Genomic DNA, 20183 nt, shown 5'->3' on the forward strand with positions numbered 1-20183 from the left:
CACATCGACCTATTTCTCGAGTGGCAGAGCTCGGGCATTCTGATCCTGGCTGGTGCTCAGATTGATGAAATCCTGGTCGATTATAACCCATTGGGCCTCGTTCCCAAGAAAAAGGTTCTAATAGCAGCCATCCTCTCTCTGACATACAAGTTCGTGACCGATGATTGCTTGTTCAGTCACCGGTACTTCCTCCTTGCGAAGCAACTGCTCACCACCTTGGTCTTCTCCAACACCACGGTGGAGCTGGTCCTCGCGTCCTGTATTCTCGCCTCCCAGGCTTACGGATGCGGAAACACCAACGCCGCGTGGGTTTTCAATGGCAAGCTACATACAACCCCAAGCCTGCCACGGGTGCTGGACTGGACCCTTACGCTGACGCCCGCAGGTCTATCCGCGACAGCCGGCAACATCCTGGGGCTGCACGTGGGCGCGGACTACGAAAAGTGGCACACAGCCGGCCACATCTCGCAGGCCGCCATGGAAATCCGAGTGCAAGCTTACTGGGCCAGCGTCGTGATTGATCGGGTCCTGGCGACCTGCATGGGCCGCCACTGTCTGATCCACCCCACGGACTTCAACACCCCGCCCATCAGGCTGAAACTCCCCAACTCGATCAGTGCCATCCCGGAATACGGCACCCTGAACTACGAGCGGAACGTCGTCGCCACCTTCCAGCAGAGCGTGGGGTTCTGGAAGCTGAGTGACAGAGCACTGTCTGAGATGTATGTCCTCTACCCCTTAGCACCCAAGAGGGGGCCAATACCATACCAACCTCGAATTCTCTTGCAGCTATGATTTCCGACATGGCCTATCGAAGCTCGAACCAGGCGATGCAGATTCCAGCGTGATTGTCGCACGCGTGAGCGAGGCTGTCGCCCGATATCGACGAGAGGTACACGAGTGGCGCGAGCAGTTACCGCGGGAGATTCGACTGTCTCGAGTGCACCCAGTGCCGCATTTGCTTCTCCTGGAGTAAGCTACCTCCACACGTCCACTGATTGCATGGGTTCATGCATGGGATGGGCCATATTGACCAATTTAGAATGGCGTACCACAACTGCCAGATCCTGATCCACCGCCCCTTCATCCTCACATGCCAATGCGCCCATTCCAATTCCGACTCAGGCTCATTCTCCGCCACGGCGTCCCAAATCTGCAAGTCGCACGCTCTCGAGATCATGCACCTCGTCCGCATCTACCACGCCCACTATAGCCTCCGCTACTCGGCATTCGTCCTCATCCACTACCTGCTGAACGCATGCACGGTGCTGGTCGTCAATGCGCGAATCTACGAGCCGTACACATCTGCCGAACACGACCACAGACACGAACACGCGACCCTCTCCGAAGCCCTCCAGAGCTGCGTTGCCGCCCTCCGCGAGATCTCACACGCCTGGGCCCAGGCCTCCAAGGCCCTCCAGATCGTCCATCATCTAATGCACAACTGCGATTGTCGCTGCCGGCGATGTAAACGCCTGGCCCAGCATGATGGGGCAGGGGCGGGGCTTGATCAGACACCCGGACCCGCTGCTCCAGCTGCTCCAGCTGATCCGCACCAAGCTGGGGGGCAATCTACATCTACATGGTCGTCGCCGCCTACAGCGTGGGTGAACACGGACTTCAATCTTGTCCTGCCGCCTTTTTGTGAAGACATTTCGCAGTTTGCGTCGATGTTTGATGAGGTGGACACATGAATGGGGTAAAAAAGAGACAGCACGACCGGAAGGCGGAAAGACAGGAACGGAACAGAGCAGAATAAAATGGAATGGAATGGAACAGGCTACAATACCCAAAGACTATTGGAACAGCCCTAGCTAAATAAACGAAAGGGAGGCAAGAGCGGCAGTGCGGTTCCGGGCCGACGGACCAGGGACTCCAAGGACTGCACCTCATCGTCGGGTTACGTAGAAGCATATCCAAGTCATCTTGGATTGAATAGGCGCCGGTGATGCCGTATTGATGTTCCAGCAGGCCCAGTCCACAGACCTCGGGAGTCAGGGCAGGAACGGTACCATAGCAATAATATGATGGGAATTTCATCCATGGACTAAATACTATGTCCCCAGCCTGCGTGAAGAGCGGAGACGCTCATAAAAAGCTAGGAAGAGTTTGCCACACCAGCCCTGCTGGAAGAATAACCCCTTGGTTTACGACAGCACCGGGCCCAGCGGAGGTTTGCCGTTTGTCCAAAGATTTGCTGGATTAGGTCAAGGCATTCTGGGAGTCCATGGTAGCGAGGACTGTATTCTGTTTCCCGCGCAAGGTAGGTAGGTATCCAATCCGAGGGTTGGAAATTGTCATACTGGCACGGCACAGGTTGAGACTGGGAGGCTGGGGGAAATGAATCGGGTGATATGGAATTAGAGTGGGATAAATGTGGCTGTGTTTGTGTTATAAAAGAAGGGCTCGTATACCGGTAGAGGGATACTTGTGAGATGTACTGTAATAGTATAGGAGGGGCAAGCATTGCGGTGGAAAGACTTTCCCCCTTCTTAAAGATATACATTTGCTATCAAGTCCGTGATGCCCATCAGGGCTTGGGAGAAAAAATAACACACACCTTTATAATTAATACTCCCTTAAGAATAACAATAACAACAACATTGCGCAGAAGCTACATACATACATACATATGGGTAGGTAGATTTGCTGGGTAGCTCTGTGACAATGCAAAGTAAGTACATACTTTTATTTTATTATAACTACCCTGTATACCACACTACACCCGCTCCCCACATCCCTGGGCGCAAAACAGAGAGGAACTTTGTTCGCTAACTTAATTCCTTGTATCTGTATTCTAGCCGCTATAGAATCCGCATCGCAGCATGCGGAGACCCAAACACGATCTATTCTGAGAGTGGGGAGGTGGATGTTGTTAGGCTGCAAAGTTGCTGTTCTGGGAGTTGTTGAGCTGAGGATGATGCTGAAGAGAGTAAGAGGGAGCTGGATGTACCTATGGGACTGGAATTGTAGTTGGCGATGAGATAGTATACTCTGTAATATGAGCTAGCTAGGCTAATGGGGAAGTAGCCCGTAGATTCCATCCATCCATGGATATGAGCTTACCAGTTCCCACTTGATGTCGAAATCAAAGAATATGACGTACCTTTGTTGATCATCTAGCTACACCGTAATGGTAGACAATTGGTTCTACCGCAGATGCAGTGCAGTGTAGCGCCTAGCCGACAACCCGGAACACGGTATCTATCCATGAAGTTCTAGGAAGGAGTTCTTGACCTCTGGGCTATCACCGTCGCGTCAGGGAAAGAACGACACGCACGAGCTTCTAGGTAGGGAAAGAGCGACCAACGTCCACTTCGCAGATTGGACTCAGAAGGCGCGACGTAAGACCTACCCTGAGTACCTACCTACCTACCTACCAATGGTACTATCCCTGCAACTGACCATTTGGTGAAGACACGAATTAAAGTAAATAACATTGACAATGGAAGAAGAAGAAGACATAAGATATAAAACTAAAACGGGCTATCCCCATGAACTTATACATAAACACATCCACCGGAGAAAGAAAGAACACAGCTGCCTTTTCCCTCCCGGGTCTCCCAATAGCCCCTGGACTGTCGTACACGTAAATCAACCGCGGTGCATTGCTGCAGCCGCATCTTGCTGATCTTGGTGGGATGCGCTTTATCCAGACTGGGTTTGGGTTCAAGACCAATTTCGGCAAGGGGAAGGGTGTCTTGCGTCTTGCGAATGTTGGGCCGGAGGAGTGGAAGGCTTGGACTGTTTTACCGTGCTTGAGACGCTGGATGGGCAGGAACAGTGTGCCAGGGAGAAAGAGGAGAAGGACAACAGCACCCTACAAGTCCTAGTCATCGGAGCAGGACAATCAGGCCTCGCACTAGCCACACACCTGCAACACCTCGGACTTAACTACCTAGTCGTTGACAAGACAGCTCGCCCAGGAGACTCCTGGCGCGCGAGGTACGCCTCGATCAAACCACATACCCCGATTTACACAGATCACTACCCATCCTTGATATACCCGAGCAATTGGCCGCGGTATCTCCACCAAGAACACATTACCAGGTGGATGGGGCACTACGGTGATATCCTAGGTCTGAATGTTAGACATGATACGCTCGCTAAGGATATCGAGTATGATCGGTTGACGGGGCGGTACTCGGTCACGCTTCAGTCCAGTGATGGCGACGGGGTTGAAAAAACCGTCACAGCCAAACATCTCGTTCTCACCACGGGTTTACTCAGTGATATCCCCGCCGCCCCCTCTTTCCCCGGCGAAGAAACCTTCAAGGGCGAGATCTACCACTCATCCGCGCACAAATCCGCTAGTTTTATCCCCGACATCCAGAACAAAAACATCACCATCATCGGCGCCGGAACCAGCGCGCACGATGTAGCGCAGGATTTTGTTACCCACGGCGCAAAATCCGTAACGATGGTCCAGCGCAGCGCTATCTTTGTTACGTCGCTTGAATCACTTGAGCAGATCCAGGTGAAACTATGGGATACGCCGGGCCTGAGTACGGAGGACGCAGATCTCCTGGGTAACTCGCTCCCAACGGCCGTCGTTCGGACTTTGAGTATCGGTGCGTCGCAGATTATGGCTGCTTTGGATAAAGAGATGCTTGATGGATTGGAAAGGGCTGGAATGGCAGTTAAGAGGGGCGAGGGGGGCGATAGTCTCGTTGTAGTCTCGTTGATCATCAGCTTATCAAGGCGGGGCATTTTTATATTGAGCAGGGGGCAGCCGAGATGATTGTTGATGGGCGGATAAGGGTAAGGCATTGTGAGGGGGGTGTTGGTGGGTATTACGAAGAAGGAATCACTCTAGCCGAGGGGGCTCAGGTCGAGTCCGATATTGTGGTTCTTGCTACGGGGTTTGAGAGGACGGATAAGGTGATTGAGCGGCTTATGCCTGGGGAGATTATGGATAGGGTGGTTGGCGAGATGTGTAGCTTGGATGAGAGCCAGGAGAGGGTTGGTGTAAGTTTTGCGTGTCCTTCCCTTCCCTTCTTTACCTTTTATTGTGCAGTCATTACCTACCTAGACGGTTAACACTTTCTCGCTCATACAGACATGGAGACCGACTGGGATGCCAGGGTTCTGACTTATGACGGGCAGCTTTCTCTGGTCGAGGCAGTTTTCTCCGGTGCTTGCTTTGCAGATTGCTGCTATCGAGTGGGGGCTGAACAAAGAATATCAAGGATAAACTTATAGGATGGGGGATCCAGCAAACAGATGTCTTTAGTTGGGGCTTGGAGGATGTAGTACTGATCCTCCAGCTTCCTTATACTTTTACAATTTCGATGTCCAAACAGAACGAAGATATCTGGTCGAGCAACAAAACAAGAATTGGACGTTTGAACCTGACATTGAAGTGGAGGGGCTCAGATTGCAGTTGACGAAATACGCTGTTTCCTCTAATTCTAAGGGTAACCCCTAAGTAGGTAGGTAGGGAACTCATAAGCGTCATCACACCCAGCGCCCTAACCTGAAGGCGCTGACTCCCCCATAGCTTCCTTCACAGAGGGTGCCTAAGAATGATTGACATCGCGCTGTGATGTTGTTGAAGTTAGGTTTCACTATTTCGACAGCAACGGCTATCTCAATTGTTTTGTTACTTAGGATGAGCGATCTGATATCAACATGGAGGTCGTGACAGAGATTTCATGATACACGACAAGAAGAAAATGAAGAGTATCACAGCAACTTAACAAATCCCCTCCACAACCCATTGGAGGTAAAAACACCTCGGGGATCAATAGCCCGCTGAATTCCCTTCAACCGCTGTACATTTTTCTCTCCATATCCCGCGAAAACGTCACCCGCCTGTTGTGCCGATGCATAGTTGATGTACAGGTAACGGTTCGCAACACCGGGACTTTCAGCCACTTCTCGGATTCTAGCGGTGGTGAATTCCGTCATTGTATTGACGGCTACATCGCCATCAGCGCCGGACCATGCGGTGGAAATCAATATGACTATGGAGGTGGTTGATCGATATCAGCGGCGATCTTGGAAGACACCCTCACGTGGAGGAGAAAGGAAAAAGTGAGGCGAGGTTAGGTGAGCTTACGGAGCAACGGTCCATCAGATTGAATACCAAGGGCGTTTCCCCCCCTCTGTTTCATGGCTGCGATAGCGTTGCGCGAAAGTGCGTAGGAGACGAGGTTGGGGACTAGCCCTTCCACTGAGCTGATTGCGCGGACCTCCTCCTCGAAGATATTCACTGCTTGAGATAGGAGGGAGCGAGAAGGAAACACGGTGAGCGTGGCAAATAGATGCCTTGACATGGTCAACAGGAATTCAGAAGAATGAATATAGTTGGGGTTTGGCATACCTCGTTGTACCCCGCGACTCGAATCCCTGAGTTTGGCTGCTCATATTCGAAATCGTGTTGAACCTCGTTAGTGCCGGTATCTCGTTGATTGCGCTAAACACAGGTGGGTTCCGTATCGGCCTTGCATAGCGCTGTGTCCCTGACAATGTAAAACTGTCCTCATCTGCCGAGTACGTATAGTACAAGTCAAAGCCCATGTCGACATCACTCGTCAGCTCTCTATCGGTGAAAAGCTCATAAATCCTGTCAAGAACCTGCCCTGTCTGGTTGGACGCATAGGTAGCCGAGGTCGTAGAAACAGCGCCCTGCGCAAAAGTACGAACAGTGAAGGCTGTAACAATCCCGAAGTTATTCCCGCCCCCTCTCAAAGCGAAGTATAAGTCGGAATTATGGGTTTCGCTGGCGGTTACAATCGTGCCATTCGCTAGGACGACCTCATACTCGTAGACATTGTCCAATGCCCAGCCATATTTGTTCGAGAAGGGGGATGTTCCCCCGCCAAGTGTGAACCCGCCCATGCCGACTGTGCCGACTCGTCCACCGACGAACGACAGATTATGCGCGTCGAGGGCTTTGTATACCTGATGAGTGTTTGCACCGCCGCCTACACGTGCACTCTTTCCATTGTCCAGTATCTCAACCGATGCCATGGCGTCTAGGTCCACAGTCACACCGCCGATGGAGTTCGAGTCCCCGGGATGCCGCGAGTGGCCGCCGCCTTTGACAGCAAAGTGGCACCAGTTGGACACCAGGATGCCGAGTATCTGGGAGACATCGGATGCAGTAGATGGCTCAACGCGACACGCCGGTTGGACTTCTTGTTGCTTTGCATCCCAGATAGTAAAATTGACGTCGTTATAGGGATAGTGGAAGGCTGCAGGCCCGAACGAATTGGAAAGCGAGGCGCACTATGTAAGGTATTCTTCGTTAGGGCTCCCTTCAAGATCAAGTAGTCTAGCCATTTCAGTTTTCATGGACAAATAAAAAAATAGGCCTACCGCTCGTTGGCAGTTTTCGGATACGGTGCCGTTGGGCTGAGATGCCCGCTCAATCGGATAAGAGCCATAAGCAAAGACACTATACCCCGCCAGGATATAGGTTAAGGAGTGTGTCAATTGCATCTCGATTCCAATGGGGAGATGCTACCACACGGTGAATATCGATTTGCGGACCATGGCCCTGATATATATATATACGAGAGTTTCTGGCCGTCAATACTGTCATAGAAACGATCGACTTACCCTGTATAGTTTTGGGTTACTTCATTGTCTCATGTTGCGTAAGCTCTTTCTTGGTATTTACATCGTTCATAATGATTATATAGTGCAGTAGTAATGCAAGCGCAAGGATTCCAGGAGTTGGCTTCAAAAGGGATCTTGGCTTCATGCAGGCGTATGACATGTGGACCGTCGTAAATTCCTCTCATTGGACAGCCTACGTTTTGTGCCGCCACCACAGTGAAACCCCTGCGTTTCCGACGCTACCGAGCAGGCAGATCCATCCTTCCAATAAGTACATCACCGCCCTCTTAAGTTCCACCCCTTCATATTCTCCAAAATCGCCTGTCATCCGCCTGCAGATGTCAGCCATCAATTACTGCAACATGTCATCCTCTAGCGCTGATCAGCCACCTTCAATGGCACGCGAGATTGATGCCTCGGATCGCCCATATGCACATGCAGCGGGGCCCACTAGGATCCCTTTGCAGCAGTTTTCCGAGCGATTCACGGGATTGCCGCAGGATGATTGGTCCGGGATCGGTGATCGCAAGCAGCGCAGGAAGATACAGAATCGTTTGAACCAGAGGGCTCTCCGTAAGTCCACCTCTGCGCCTGGACACTGCAACAAGCCCATTCTTCCTTGTTAGGCAAGTGTGTGGCTGACAGATCTGCAAACAGGCCTGCGGAGGAAGCTGGATAAACCCTCCCCTCAACATAACTCCAACACTAGCGGCAGAGGTAGTCGTTCGTCTGCCGAGGTGGAAGAGGAAGACCCGTTAATGGCGCTCCCTCTCATTGAGACCAGCCAACCAGTTTCGACCATGCAGTCAAATAATATCATGGACAATATGACAACCCTCTCTCTCCTAGCTGCAATAGGCCAAGCACACATTCTAGGTCCTGAATCCACAAAAACAAAGTACCTCCTATACCGTTTCGAAGCGCTTGTCTACGCGCAATACACGCTTTCCTCCCCACGAACCGACATGCTCCTCCATTTGATTCAATTCAACTTCATCAAAGCCCTGGTCCAGAACATGGCTGTTCTAGGCCTTTCGTCGGAGCAAATGGACGATGATGATGCAATGTCGCCATTCAATGTGTCGGGGCCATGGCAGGCTGAGCAGGATTATCATGATGACTTCGAGGCTTCTCTCCCTCCTAGCCTCCGTGCTACAGTTATTCAGCGCACGATGCCGCATCACCCATGGCTAGACTTGCTACCTATTCCGCAGATGAGAGATAACTTGATATTGGCCGGCGAGTCGTATGATGAGATGCAGCTGTGCCTGGATATGAAGGGGCATGGGCGCGTTCATTCCGATCAAACAGGGATGATTGTCTGGAGGGATCCGTGGGATGCGGAGGGATGGGAGGTTACAGAATCATTTGCTCGTAGCTGGGCGTGGGTTCTGCAGGGTTGTTGGGACCTTAGCCATTCTACGAATTCTTGGAGGGCGCGAAGGAATGAGAGGCCGCTTTTCCGCTGTTTTACTTAACTTGGCCTTGAACTTGCTTTTCATAATATCTGTGCCATTATTATAACGAACACGGAGCTTGAATGTGAGTTGTATTTATGCATATATACCCTCTAATAAAATGAAAGAAAACCGAGTCTACTACTAAAGCCGAGCTATCCAGCAGGGTACCAATGGTTACTTTGACTGGTCACATTCCCGGGTTGAATATGGATCAGATCAGGATTCGAATGAACAGTGTGCGATTCAAGATAAGGTAGTTAATCTAAACTAGTGCCAATAAATAAGCTGATTGCCACGAATAATCTCCCACCCTCTGTTCAAGGCATCAACAATCTCCTCCGGAAGCGGCCCGCCAGCCATAGCCTTCAAATTCTCATCCAGCTGAGCAACGCTATTAGATCCAATAACTACCCCGTCCCCAAGCTGCTCTTTCAGTTCAGAGTGATGAGACAACCACCTCAGCGCACACTCAACCTCGCTCACCCCGTGCTTCTTCGCAACGAGCCGTAGCAGCTCAAGCGCATCAAAGTATACGCTATGATAATACCGCTTCCGCATAAGAGCTCCCGGCTGAGACTCGGGGTCAAATCTACCAGCCGCAACAGCGTCCGGTTTATCGCGCGAGTATCGACTAGTCAACATCCCCGCCGCGAGCGGGTTAAAGCAGTAGAACGAGATCCCATGATGGCGGAGGCATTTCAGGAGTTCTGGCTCCACTGCTCTATGAAACGCATTGTAGATTCCCTGGCAGACAGAGGGCTTAACCCAGCGATTCCGGTCACTGATCTCGCATAGTGTCGCGACCTCCCAGGCCTGGAAGTTGCTTATCCCCAGCTTCTCGAAGTATCCTTCCTCGTACAGCTTGTTTACTTCGCACAGCGTCTCCTCAAAAGGGACTGTTCGGTCCGGGCTATGTAAGTACCAGACGTGCACCTTGGGTACCTTTAGTGCAGCGAGGCTCTCCATTAAGCCGCGTCGGAGATCGGCAGGGGTGTGGTGGTAGCTTGTCGTGGCGAGAGCGACGGAAGGGTTGGCGGCTGAGGGAAATAATTTTGTGTCAATGAAGAAAGAAGACGAATCGAGGTCCATTTCGCCTAGGAATTCCTCAGACGAGCCGTTGCCGTAGATCCGGGCTGTGTCGATATCTTTGTGGCCATGGCTCTTGAATAAGTTTATCATCTGCTTGGCTTGTTCGACGGTGTGGACGCGGGTGCGGCCGTCACCTGGACATCCAACGGATTAATTACAGTTGCTAGGCAGAGAGTGCGAGCGTTGCGGCGGTTTGTCCCACTCGATCAATTACGTATGGGCGGGGCTGCCTTACCGGGTTCACCGATATTCATAGCTCCGAAGATGGCTTTCATGAAGGGCAGGTATACAGCGTCGCGACTATTGATCAAAAGGTAATTTGGGATGCACCTACATTTTTAACGTGGCAGTCCAACTGCTTTATGCTTCTCCAAACCCTGGCATCCACGACGTCCTCCACCTGGCACGGATTACGCGCCAAGGGTGGGTCAAGGATTGCAGGTGGTGAGGAGTAACTCTAAGTTTTCTAGCGCTGGGACCAATGGAAAGCTTATCCGTCATAGAAAACGCCCAGGAGGGGTAGAAGAGTCTGTATAATGTTGTCCCCAAAGAGGATTCCTTGCTGGCTGCTTTCCGACAACCGGCTGGAAATGCCTCATAAGTCCATGGATTTAGGAGGATGTACATGGAAACCAGGACTGTCCGCTTGAAACACATGCAGATAATGGACTAATCAGAATCAACAGCCGTACTTATCGCAACTTCCCTAATCTCCTCCAAGTTCTGCCTCACAGCATCCAACTTCGCCACCGTCCTCGGGAAACAATCTGTTCCCAACGGCAGCCGTAGAAGATGTCCCTTCCCCTCTCCCACCCCCTGTAATTGAATCACGTCAAGAATACACTCTACAGCCTTGATAGGATCCCCGGGCTGCTTTCCAGCAAAATCGTTAAAGAACGCCACAGTAGCGCCCAAGGGTGTGCCCTCATAGTCCTTCGTTAATCCGGCAGCAGGGAGTCTACACGATCTGATGAAGTTGGTGCGGAAGGCACCGGCTCGACTAGGAGGACCCGGATGTTGAAGGGGATGAGTTCTGCGGAGAGAGATTCGGAAAGGGCTTATTAGAGTTAGCACAATACTACCTGAGCACCGTTGAAGGAGGTTCCAGAAAAAGGGGGGGGAAGTAGGATACCTTCAACAGCAAACTTGGACATGGAATATGCGGCAGATGATGGACCCGCTGCAAACCCCGCAATGCTACTAAGATTAACGATGGTGCCGCTGCGTTGTGCTCTCATAAGTGGAAGAACAGCCTTGATAACCCTCACAACACCATAGATGTTCGTCTGGAACTGGGTGTCAAGTTCATCTTCACTAAATACCACTCAGTTATTTCCGTTCTCCAATCTTCATTGAAGATATGTTATTGGTCATACCTGATATCTTCAATACTCCCAAGAAGCCCATATCCCGCATTGTTGATAACCACGTCAATCCGGCCACCAGCATCCTTGATAGCTGCTTCAACTTGCTCCTTTGTTGCCTTGCTGGTCACGTCCAACTGAAGCCAAGTTCTACCCAGTGCTGCGATTTAGAGATAATCCTGAGCGGCCTTGGTAGGGTTGCGGGCGGCACCGATAACGTGATGGCCCGCTTGAAGAGCCTTTTCGGCGAGGAGGGCGCCGAATCCGGAGGAGGCACCGGTGATTAACCAGACTCGACGAGGCATTGTTATTGTAGAACAAGAGATATGGAATTGTGAGTATTAAAGGCCAATTCAAATGTCCAAACACTGGTTTTAAGTAGTTGCAAAGTTTATATCATAGATGGAGATAGAGGTTATTGCCGTAGTTACCGATATGTCCTAATGTCAGCAAAAGAAGAACCCCATATTGGCCCGCAATTGGGCCGTAAGCCAACAAGCCACTGCTAGTTTTAGGCTGATCGACCGCATAATTGTCAAGAACACTATTAGGTAGAGCTGCCGATGATCACGAAATGAGACCCCCCCCCCCCCCCACCCCACCGTAACAACATAAGCTATCTAGAGACTGACTACTTTCACTCGTAACCCTACTAGAGATAAGATCCAAATGCATAAACTCGATGATCATGAATAGCTGACCTCTACAAAGTCATAGCAACAGTGTCAAAAGTCGCCTTCCATACCAACCGCTTCTCCCCTCTCAGCTGCCGCCAATAATTAGTAGACCAAAGAATCTCTGGACACCCCTTCACAAGCCTACCCCACTTTTTCAGAAACGTCTAGGTGATTTCCCAATTCATAGGAATCCACGGATCACCCCAAACAAGCATGCAATTAGCCTCCCCATCCGGCGTAGTCCAGAAGCCCATGAGATCTCGGCAGAACTGCGAATCGTCCATACTGTCCTGGTTCTGGATGAGATTGTCTCTTAAGCGTGCAAAGGGGAAGAAGTCTAGCCAGGGATGATGAGGGCGACTCTGTTGTAGTTCCGTTGGGCGCAGGCTGGGTGGGATATGCGTTGCCGGTGGCGGGGCCTTAGGCTGGAAGGGGCCGTTGATACTGAAGCGGGAGAGGGCATCATCTGTCATCCATTCCCGGCTGTAACCTAGTATGGCGATATTACGGACAAAGGCACGAAATAAATTCAGCTTGGCCAGTGTTAGCAAGTGATCGGCCTGCGGGTTTCCAAGATAGCTCCTGTAGGCGGCCGCCTCGTACACCGATAGCATTTGGTAAAGATATGGATGAGGCAGTAGGCAGCTTGATGCTCCTGTTATTGATCTAATGTATTGACGGGCGTTCTCGGAGGTTCTGGTCAATATGCCAAGATCAGGAAGCGGATGATTATCGAGCTGCCTTGGGTCGATTAGTGTCGTGCCTGCCACAGCTTCTTCCTGGTGCTGCAGGGCGCGTTCCTGCTCCAGACGCGTAGCTTGTTTCCTAACCCTCTGCCGTTCGCCTAGATTCAGAGAAAAGAAGTCATAAGCAAAGGTATACGGGAATGCGGGACCTATATGCTGCTTACGCCATGTTCGTTGGTTGAGTCGGTTCTGGAACCTGCGTCGCTCTTTTCTACCCATGTCACTTTCAGTGACATCACCGGGTGATTTGCATGTGGCCTCGAACATTTCGATATTAGACTGGGATGCTTTGTGGTGGGCACAGAGTTGTTCCTTGCGTTGAAGGTTGAGAGCCGATGTGTGAAAGGGCTAGTCACGAGACCTTGCGGATATTTCATGGATAAGACAGTCACAGAGAGCTTTGCCAGACGTTGTGGAAAGTCCATATCTCCGTCCGTTTTGGTGAATGTAATCCGGTTGGGGCAGTCCAGCCAAAGACCCACTGTTAGCGCGTAATCATGTTCCATTGAGATGATCATTGAGGATCTCACGATCTGCATAAGCATATCCACTTCGTTTCTGGTCGGCAGCTTGAAGTCAACGTACGTAACATTTGAAGTATGGCTAAGGAGAATTGACTATATAGGCCGCGCAGGCCTATGACGATACCGCAAAAGCAAAATAGGAGGTTTGGAATTGACTGCTCATCACGCCCACATCAGTGTGGTATAAGAACAACATCCTAGTCCACGTTCAATTGTTCCATTCGTTCTAAGCAGCAGTGATAGAAGTGTACAAGCAGCAAAAACAGATCTATCCCCTCTCAATTTTCTCTCGCGTTGCACAGGCTTCAGAATGCCACTCAATACAACCCTCACAGCGACAATGCGAGCTGTCGCCTGGCTCGGCCAACCCTACAACGTGTCCGTGATTGATATGCCCATTCCGAGCATCATAAACCAGACAGACGCAATTGTCCGCATCACCACCTCAGCAATTTGCGGCTCCGATCTCCATTTCTACCACGGCTACACGGGGGCTCCCAACGTGCCTTAAGCGCTCGGCCATGAGGCCGTTGGGTACGTCTCCGAGGTTGGCGATTCTGTGTCCTCTCTGCAGGTTGGCGACTATGTAATTATCCCGGATAATGCACACGATGGGCATTATGGTCAGAATCACCCGCTTTCGTTCGGGAGCGGGTCCCCTGACTATGGCGGTTTGCAAGGTACTTTTTCCCTCATTTGATCGATAAACTCCAGCTTTACAGTTGCTGATGTACCTAATCATTCTAGCCGAATATGCCCGTGTTCCATTCGCGGATATGAGCCTCATCCCAATTCCCTTCAATAATAGCACCGGTAACGCAACTAAGGAACTCGACTACCTAATGATCTCGGACATATTCTCCACGGGTTGGCAAGCCCTAACCTACAGTGGTTTCCAGCCCGGCGATACCGTGGCCGTCTTCGGTGCTGGTCCCGTAGGTCTCATGGCCGCTTACTCTGCCATTCTTCGCGGTGCTTCGCGCGTCTACTCTGTCGACCAAGTGCCCAGTCGTCTGCAACTCGCTTCTTCGATCGGCGCCATACCTATCAGCTTCAACACTTCCGACCCCGTGGAGCAGATTATGGCCCTTGAACCGAACGGCGTCACCCGTGCTTTGGACTGCGTCGGCTTTGAGGCCGTCAACGCCACAGGGCACCGCACCGACGGTATCGTACCGCGCAACCTCCTCTCCGTCGCAGCACAGCAAGGAGGGATTGCCATTGCGGGTGTATACACTGGCGGTGAGAACAGTACCCAGGGCGCACCCTTGGCCGATCAGATTCCTGCCCAGGTTCCTTTCTCCGTGTCGTCGTTGTGGGAGAAGGCGCTTACCGTGGGCAGTGGCATTGTGTTGCCGCTAGAACACGCGCAGGGGCTCGTTGACCTTGTTGCTGCTGATCGCGCGACTCCGAGCTTTGTGATCAGCTCGGTTATTGATATTGAGGATGCACCTGAGTATTACAGGCGTTACAGTGATCATTTGGAGCACAAGATTGTGATTCGCTTTCCCTAACCTCTAAAGGATGCATTGCCATCACGTTTGTGTACTATTTATAACGTTTGTAAAGAGCGGTCAACAGGCAATGATCTTGGGATACGCAACATTGTAAATACATGATTTACTGGGCAGCTAGCTGGAAGAGACACAGGCCTATCTATATTTGACTACAATTACTGTATAGCGGACAGCAATACACAGATATTCATCATGACTACGCCTCTTGATAAATCTTGGGAAACGAATGGTTTCCGCTCAAGGTTATAAGGTAACACATATAGCGTTTCAAGGCGAATGAGGTGCCAATTACAAGATTACTTATTTGAATTTCCAGCTGAGTAGAGGTTTTCGGCACGACTGTGTCTAGCACCGAAACAGAGACTGAAGAAGTGACACAGATAGCTTGTCAATTGAATGAATTGGATTGTCACCGGGGAGGAGATTCCCCCTGTGGGCATGTCAATATTAGGCACTAGGTATTGCAACCTCAAACGACCAAGTGACGTACAAGACGCACTCTCACCTTCGCACTCCTTGGGGCTATCTAATACAGGCAAGTGCTGGTCTTTATCGGCCTTCAAGATGAGATGAGGTCGGAAAATATAGGAACATTATAATGGTCATGCGATGGCTTTAAACGGAGTAATCTGTTCTATTTCCTGCATGGATTAAATTATTCTTTCTAGGGATAAAACGACAAGGAACATTCAGTATTGTGAGCAGTTACAACATCATAAAGAGGCAATCTGTTTTGGCGGTGGGAACAGCTGGTTAATAATGGATCAAGACCCGTGGGATCACTACCATAGCCAACATAACTTCACCTAACGACAAACTACTAGATAATAATGTTCACCAACGGATTCTGATGTAAATCAGCCCTCACTGCACATACCCTTTAATGGCCAACCATTGACTGGAAGATAGGGGCGAACCTATCACCAATTGGCTTAGCATCGTCCACTATCTTCCGCATTTCCTTGAGTTCTTCCTCGGTTAGCTCAAGGTCCCGAGATGCCCAGTTTTCCTCCAGTCGTGATGTTTTTGTTGTTCCTGGGATGGTGATCAGCCCCTGCGCAGCAACCCATGCGAGGGCGATCTGCGCAACCGAGCACCCCTTTTTGGCTGCTAGCTTCTTGATCTCGTCAACAATAGCTTTGTTCTTGTAGAAGTTTTCGCCTTGGAACTTGGGAACTGCCGTTTGCGAGAATTAGTTAATTATTGCACATACATAATGTACCTAGGTAGTTCAGAAGGCAGAATGACATACCGGTGCGTCGGAAATCAGTAGGCGCAAAGTCATCAGGGGACTTGAACTGGAAGTCATCCACAAGCCAGCCATGACCTAGCGGACTAAAAGCCACAAAAGCGATGCCTAATTCCTTGGCTGTCTCGATCAGACCAGATGTCTCGTGTAGTGTTTCAAACGCAGAGTACTCGGCTTGCACAGCGTCGATTTTGGCGACTAGAATATATTTAGCAGATGGACACTTTCATGCGATGTATTCTTGGAGACGAACTAGCGTTTGCCTTGCGCAAAGTCGCAGCAGAGCATTCGGATAGACCGATATACTTTGTTTTCCCCGCGCGGCGAAGTTCATCTAGAGTGCCGATAGACTCTTCTAGAGGTGTATCTTTCCGATTGTTACTAGAGTTAGGATACTGATCTCGTCAAGGCTTTCAATCTCTGGGGTCTTCTTCAGATACGTACTGGGATCGATCCGATGTAGGTAGTAAAGATCAGGAGTAAAACCAAGCCTGTCGATCGTCCCTTCAATGTATTCCTTGATATGAGCGGCCGAGTTGGTGACTTTGCGTTCTGGGCCAAAAACATCAAATCCACACTTGGAGGCAACTGCATGTGCACACGACGTGAGCCGAGAATCCGATGTAGAGAGAGATGGAAAGATAAGGGTAAATATAGTTACCGAAAACCTTGTCCCGGACATTATGCTTCTTGATGAATTCTCCAAGGATTTTCTCGTTCTCACCCTGCTTGTAGGCGACCGCGGTATCCCAGAAAGTGCATCCTAGGTCCATAGCCCTCAAAAGAACTGGCTCGGACTGTTCATAGTCGAAGTCTGTCCCCATGGCAGCATTAAGACCCATCGCGCCAAAACCGGGGACGGGGACTTGCTGATCGCCAAACTGAAGTGTCTTGACCATTTTGGTTGAATTCGTAGATCTCAATGATAGTTAGCAAAACATAGTTCCATGGCCCTCGAAGCATTGGGGACATACGTCCAAAGTACGGCTCGCTGAGTATTGAAGACTGACAGTGCGAGATACCGACTATGAATGTGGGAAGCCGAAAGCCAAAACAGCGGCTGCATGCCGATTAATATAGCAGTCAACAGGTACCGCATACGATTTTGAAAGGAGTCGATCTCGAGTGCCACATTGAATACTGGTAGTAAAAGCCTTGTAAACAAGTCATACAGCCGCATGATCCCCACTTAACTTTAGCTTATATCAGCCAATTATATATCTTTTTTGACCCGCATGTCATCAGCCTGCATGACGCTTGGCAGTTTTAGTACTAGAATATATTGATCCATGGTTGAGGACACTCCGTAGCATACACGAGAGACTTCTCGTCTGGGTTGATGGCAATCGTCTGTCATCGACAGGGAAAGGCTCCTAACTCCTAACTCCGTAAATGATCACATGGATTCGCTGGTAAGAGCATGCGAGGCGACAATGTAAACATAATCAGGCAAGCCATCAGACTCTTAAGTCAGATGCATAGACCTTAAGTCCTAACACAGAATCAACTAGTTTGGCTCCATGGTTTGTGGAAAGGCTAAGCGCAAAATTTGCTCCTGATCTCCCTGTGCTTATAATTATCTAGCATGATTCTCCCTTTACTATTATTCTTTCTCCAGATAGAGTATGTGTCAGATAAGGCCAAAGAGCCTTGTTTAAGGTCTCAAGGAGGTCTTAATGCATTCTCAGGAAGAAAATAAAAAGAAAGAAAGAAAGAAAGAAACAGGATGTAAGGCTCAACCTAAAGCAACAAGTTGATTTCTAAAGAATACAAAACATAGAGGCTCAAACAGAGGCTCAGAGTGCGGAAGATATAACAGCAAACGAGGGATTTAGTCATCACGTGACAGATTAGAGCTGTGGGAAATAGGAAGGGAGTCTGGTATTAGGAGATGCGGATGCACCTCCGAGGAGGTTGCAGGTCAGCCAGTGTTGTCTTTTCAGAAAGTAGTTGGGTTCAACGCGCTAAAAGCTGGCATCAACGCACTAGTCTGCCTTAGGCAGGAAGACGGGTGGAATCTGGCCCGTGCCCTAAATTCCACGTGGAATTTATAGCTATATTTAACTTACTACTTTATTACTTTTAATACCTTTACTATTAAATTTATATACTTTATTTTTAAGGATAAAAGCAAGCCTATAAAGTAGTAAAACTACCCTTTAATTTATATAAGCTACTTATAAAGTACTTAAAAAGTACTTATTAAGTATCTTAATAGTTAATTTTAATAGACTAATAGCGTATTTAACAGGTTTATAAATATATATAAAAAATACACGGTAGACTATATATATCTTAATTATTAAAATATATATTTAATAACTACCTTTTAAGTACTTAGGAACTAATTAATAATAAAAACTACTTTTTATTTTTTAACTTTAACTTATATAATTCTTACTCTTTTTTTTTAATTTTAATTTACTTTACAAGTAATTTAGCTTTAAAACTTTAAATCTTTAACTTTTTTTTTAATTTCTATATTTTTATATTTTAAGATTAGTCACGTGAATTAGCTATAGTAACTTTTTGGAGACTAACCTAAGAGGTACTAAAAAAGTAGGGGTAAGTACTTAATAAGTAGTTTTTAAGCACTTAAATAAGAATTATACCTTAATCTTACCCGGGAACTTTCTTGCTGGCTTTAACTGCCTTTTTAATTACTTCTTTAACTTAAAGTTTTTTATAGTGGCCTTCCACTACTAAAAAATAAAAAAAATATTTAATCTTAATTATAAATATTCTTAGAAGAATTAGACTCTTCCTCTTATTAAGCTAGCTTTATAAAATACTTTTATATAAGTACTTGTAAAGTGCTTGGTAAGTATTTTATAAGTACTTAAGGTAAAGATATATTAAACTAAGCTATATAATTAAAATAACTAGTTTTAAGAGTTTAAGTTATATATTAATGCTAAAGACCATAGGAGCTATAAGCTTAATTTTATTAAATATTTTATATATCTAGCTTTTATAACCTATGCATATTTAGTAAGCAGTTACCAAGCACTTATTAAGTATTTAAACTAAGTTATTAAAAACTTACTCTAGAATTACTTGCAGTAGTATTAAGTGCTTTTTATAGTAATTAAACTTATTATATATTTACTTAACAGTATTTATACTCTTTTAAATTAAATTAAAAATATAATAAAAAATAAAAAAGTAATACTTGTTAAGTCCTGCTATAATAACTATATTCTTTTTATAACAAGCCTAATTTTAAACTATAAAATACTTATATTTTAAGAATAATTAGCTAGTAAGTACTTTTAAAGTACTTAAAAATTAATTAGGAAATACTTATAAATTAAATAATTATATTATTTTTAGTAATTTTTTTTAGACTTACATTCTAAAAGTACTGCTATTTATACCCTAAGATATTAATTTAGAGAATTTTTATAAATAATTTTATAAATTCCTTAAAGAAAATATACCTAATATAAAATAAGAATATTCTTTAAAATCCAAAGTTATAAATAGGACTCTAGGTTAATCTTTATTAGGAACTAAAATAGCCTTATTATAAAAAATTAGTTATTACTTAATAAGTACTTAAAAAGTGGTTAAAGGTTACCTTTAATCTACTTATTATTTATATTTATTACCAGAGCATGCAGTCCAGTGCCATGTATAGCATACAAGGTAAGCTTTTTATTAGTTAACCTATAAATAATATTATAAACTTTTTTAAATATAATATAATAGCCTTTTGTTGTGTCCTTAGTTATAAAGACCTGACATAAAGTAATAATTATTATAAGTGGTTAGCAAGTGGTTGCTAATTAGTTATAAGGTAGTTAGTTATATATACTCTTTTTTTAATTATTTAAATATACAGCAAACACTAATTTCTTTAGCTTTTTTAATTAAACATGCTTGTATAACATGTTAATCTTAACTAAAGGTAAAGTATAAAGAAGCTTAGCTTAGTTTTTAAGAATATAAATAATAAAGACCTAATTATTATTCTAGTAAATCTCCTGCA

At 47.4% G+C, this 20183-nt stretch overlaps 9 protein-coding genes across 9 annotated transcripts; 4 read left to right on the forward strand and 5 right to left on the reverse strand.

Annotated features, from left to right (window-relative positions):
* Window positions 1–1006: 1006 nt before the first annotated feature.
* Window positions 1007–1743, forward strand: BDW74DRAFT_141383 (fungal specific transcription factor domain-containing protein). Its single transcript, XM_073722537.1, has one exon. It carries the CDS (start codon window positions 1011–1013, stop codon window positions 1692–1694), a length of 684 nt encoding a protein of 227 aa, XP_073589277.1. The 5' UTR covers window positions 1007–1010; the 3' UTR covers window positions 1695–1743.
* A 1898-nt stretch (window positions 1744–3641) lies between these two features.
* Window positions 3642–5194, forward strand: BDW74DRAFT_164445 (flavin-containing monooxygenase; the record flags this gene model as incomplete). The annotated part of the gene is made up of 5 exons (XM_073726263.1): window positions 3642–3746; window positions 3785–4672; window positions 4702–4968; window positions 5060–5085; window positions 5122–5194. 5 exons carry the CDS (start codon window positions 3642–3644, stop codon window positions 5192–5194), a joined length of 1359 nt encoding a protein of 452 aa, XP_073589278.1.
* A 419-nt stretch (window positions 5195–5613) lies between these two features.
* BDW74DRAFT_184434 (FAD-binding oxidoreductase) lies at window positions 5614–7446 on the reverse strand (the record flags this gene model as incomplete). Its single annotated transcript, XM_073730813.1, has 4 exons — window positions 5614–5966; window positions 6062–6270; window positions 6326–7233; window positions 7324–7446. 4 exons carry the CDS (start codon window positions 7444–7446, stop codon window positions 5686–5688), a joined length of 1521 nt encoding a protein of 506 aa, XP_073589279.1. The 3' UTR covers window positions 5614–5685.
* Window positions 7447–7901: 455 nt separating this feature from the next.
* On the forward strand, window positions 7902–9014 carry BDW74DRAFT_141384 (DUF3425 domain-containing protein; the record flags this gene model as incomplete). Its single annotated transcript, XM_073722538.1, has 1 exon — window positions 7902–9014. A coding segment is annotated over exon 1 (559 nt), but the record flags the coding sequence as incomplete, so codon positions are not given.
* A 279-nt stretch (window positions 9015–9293) lies between these two features.
* Window positions 9294–10390, reverse strand: BDW74DRAFT_164448 (aldo/keto reductase family protein; the record flags this gene model as incomplete). Its single annotated transcript, XM_073726264.1, has 2 exons — window positions 9294–10249; window positions 10351–10390. The coding sequence occupies 2 exons, from the start codon at window positions 10388–10390 to the stop codon at window positions 9294–9296; spliced, it is 996 nt and encodes a 331-aa protein (XP_073589281.1).
* A 394-nt stretch (window positions 10391–10784) lies between these two features.
* Window positions 10785–11784, reverse strand: BDW74DRAFT_164449 (uncharacterized protein; the record flags this gene model as incomplete). The annotated part of the gene is made up of 4 exons (XM_073726265.1): window positions 10785–11110; window positions 11248–11429; window positions 11492–11639; window positions 11691–11784. 4 exons carry the CDS (start codon window positions 11782–11784, stop codon window positions 10785–10787), a joined length of 750 nt encoding a protein of 249 aa, XP_073589282.1.
* Window positions 11785–12182: 398 nt separating this feature from the next.
* Window positions 12183–13169, reverse strand: BDW74DRAFT_164450 (bZIP transcription factor; the record flags this gene model as incomplete). The annotated part of the gene is made up of 3 exons (XM_073726266.1): window positions 12183–12320; window positions 12366–13000; window positions 13067–13169. The coding sequence occupies 3 exons, from the start codon at window positions 13167–13169 to the stop codon at window positions 12183–12185; spliced, it is 876 nt and encodes a 291-aa protein (XP_073589283.1).
* Window positions 13170–13736: 567 nt separating this feature from the next.
* On the forward strand, window positions 13737–14940 carry BDW74DRAFT_184438 (glutathione-independent formaldehyde dehydrogenase; the record flags this gene model as incomplete). The annotated part of the gene is made up of 3 exons (XM_073730814.1): window positions 13737–13928; window positions 13974–14106; window positions 14174–14940. 3 exons carry the CDS (start codon window positions 13737–13739, stop codon window positions 14938–14940), a joined length of 1092 nt encoding a protein of 363 aa, XP_073589284.1.
* An 883-nt stretch (window positions 14941–15823) lies between these two features.
* Window positions 15824–17091, reverse strand: BDW74DRAFT_164452 (putative aldo-keto reductase (AKR13); the record flags this gene model as incomplete). Its single annotated transcript, XM_073726267.1, has 5 exons — window positions 15824–16119; window positions 16196–16390; window positions 16446–16559; window positions 16637–16780; window positions 16854–17091. 5 exons carry the CDS (start codon window positions 17089–17091, stop codon window positions 15824–15826), a joined length of 987 nt encoding a protein of 328 aa, XP_073589285.1.
* Between the last annotated feature and the right edge of the window lie 3092 nt (window positions 17092–20183).

This window comes from Aspergillus multicolor, assembly GCF_047715735.1.
Source record: "Aspergillus multicolor strain CBS 133.54 unplaced genomic scaffold BDW74scaffold_1, whole genome shotgun sequence".
NCBI lineage: Eukaryota > Fungi > Ascomycota > Eurotiomycetes > Eurotiales > Aspergillaceae > Aspergillus > Aspergillus multicolor.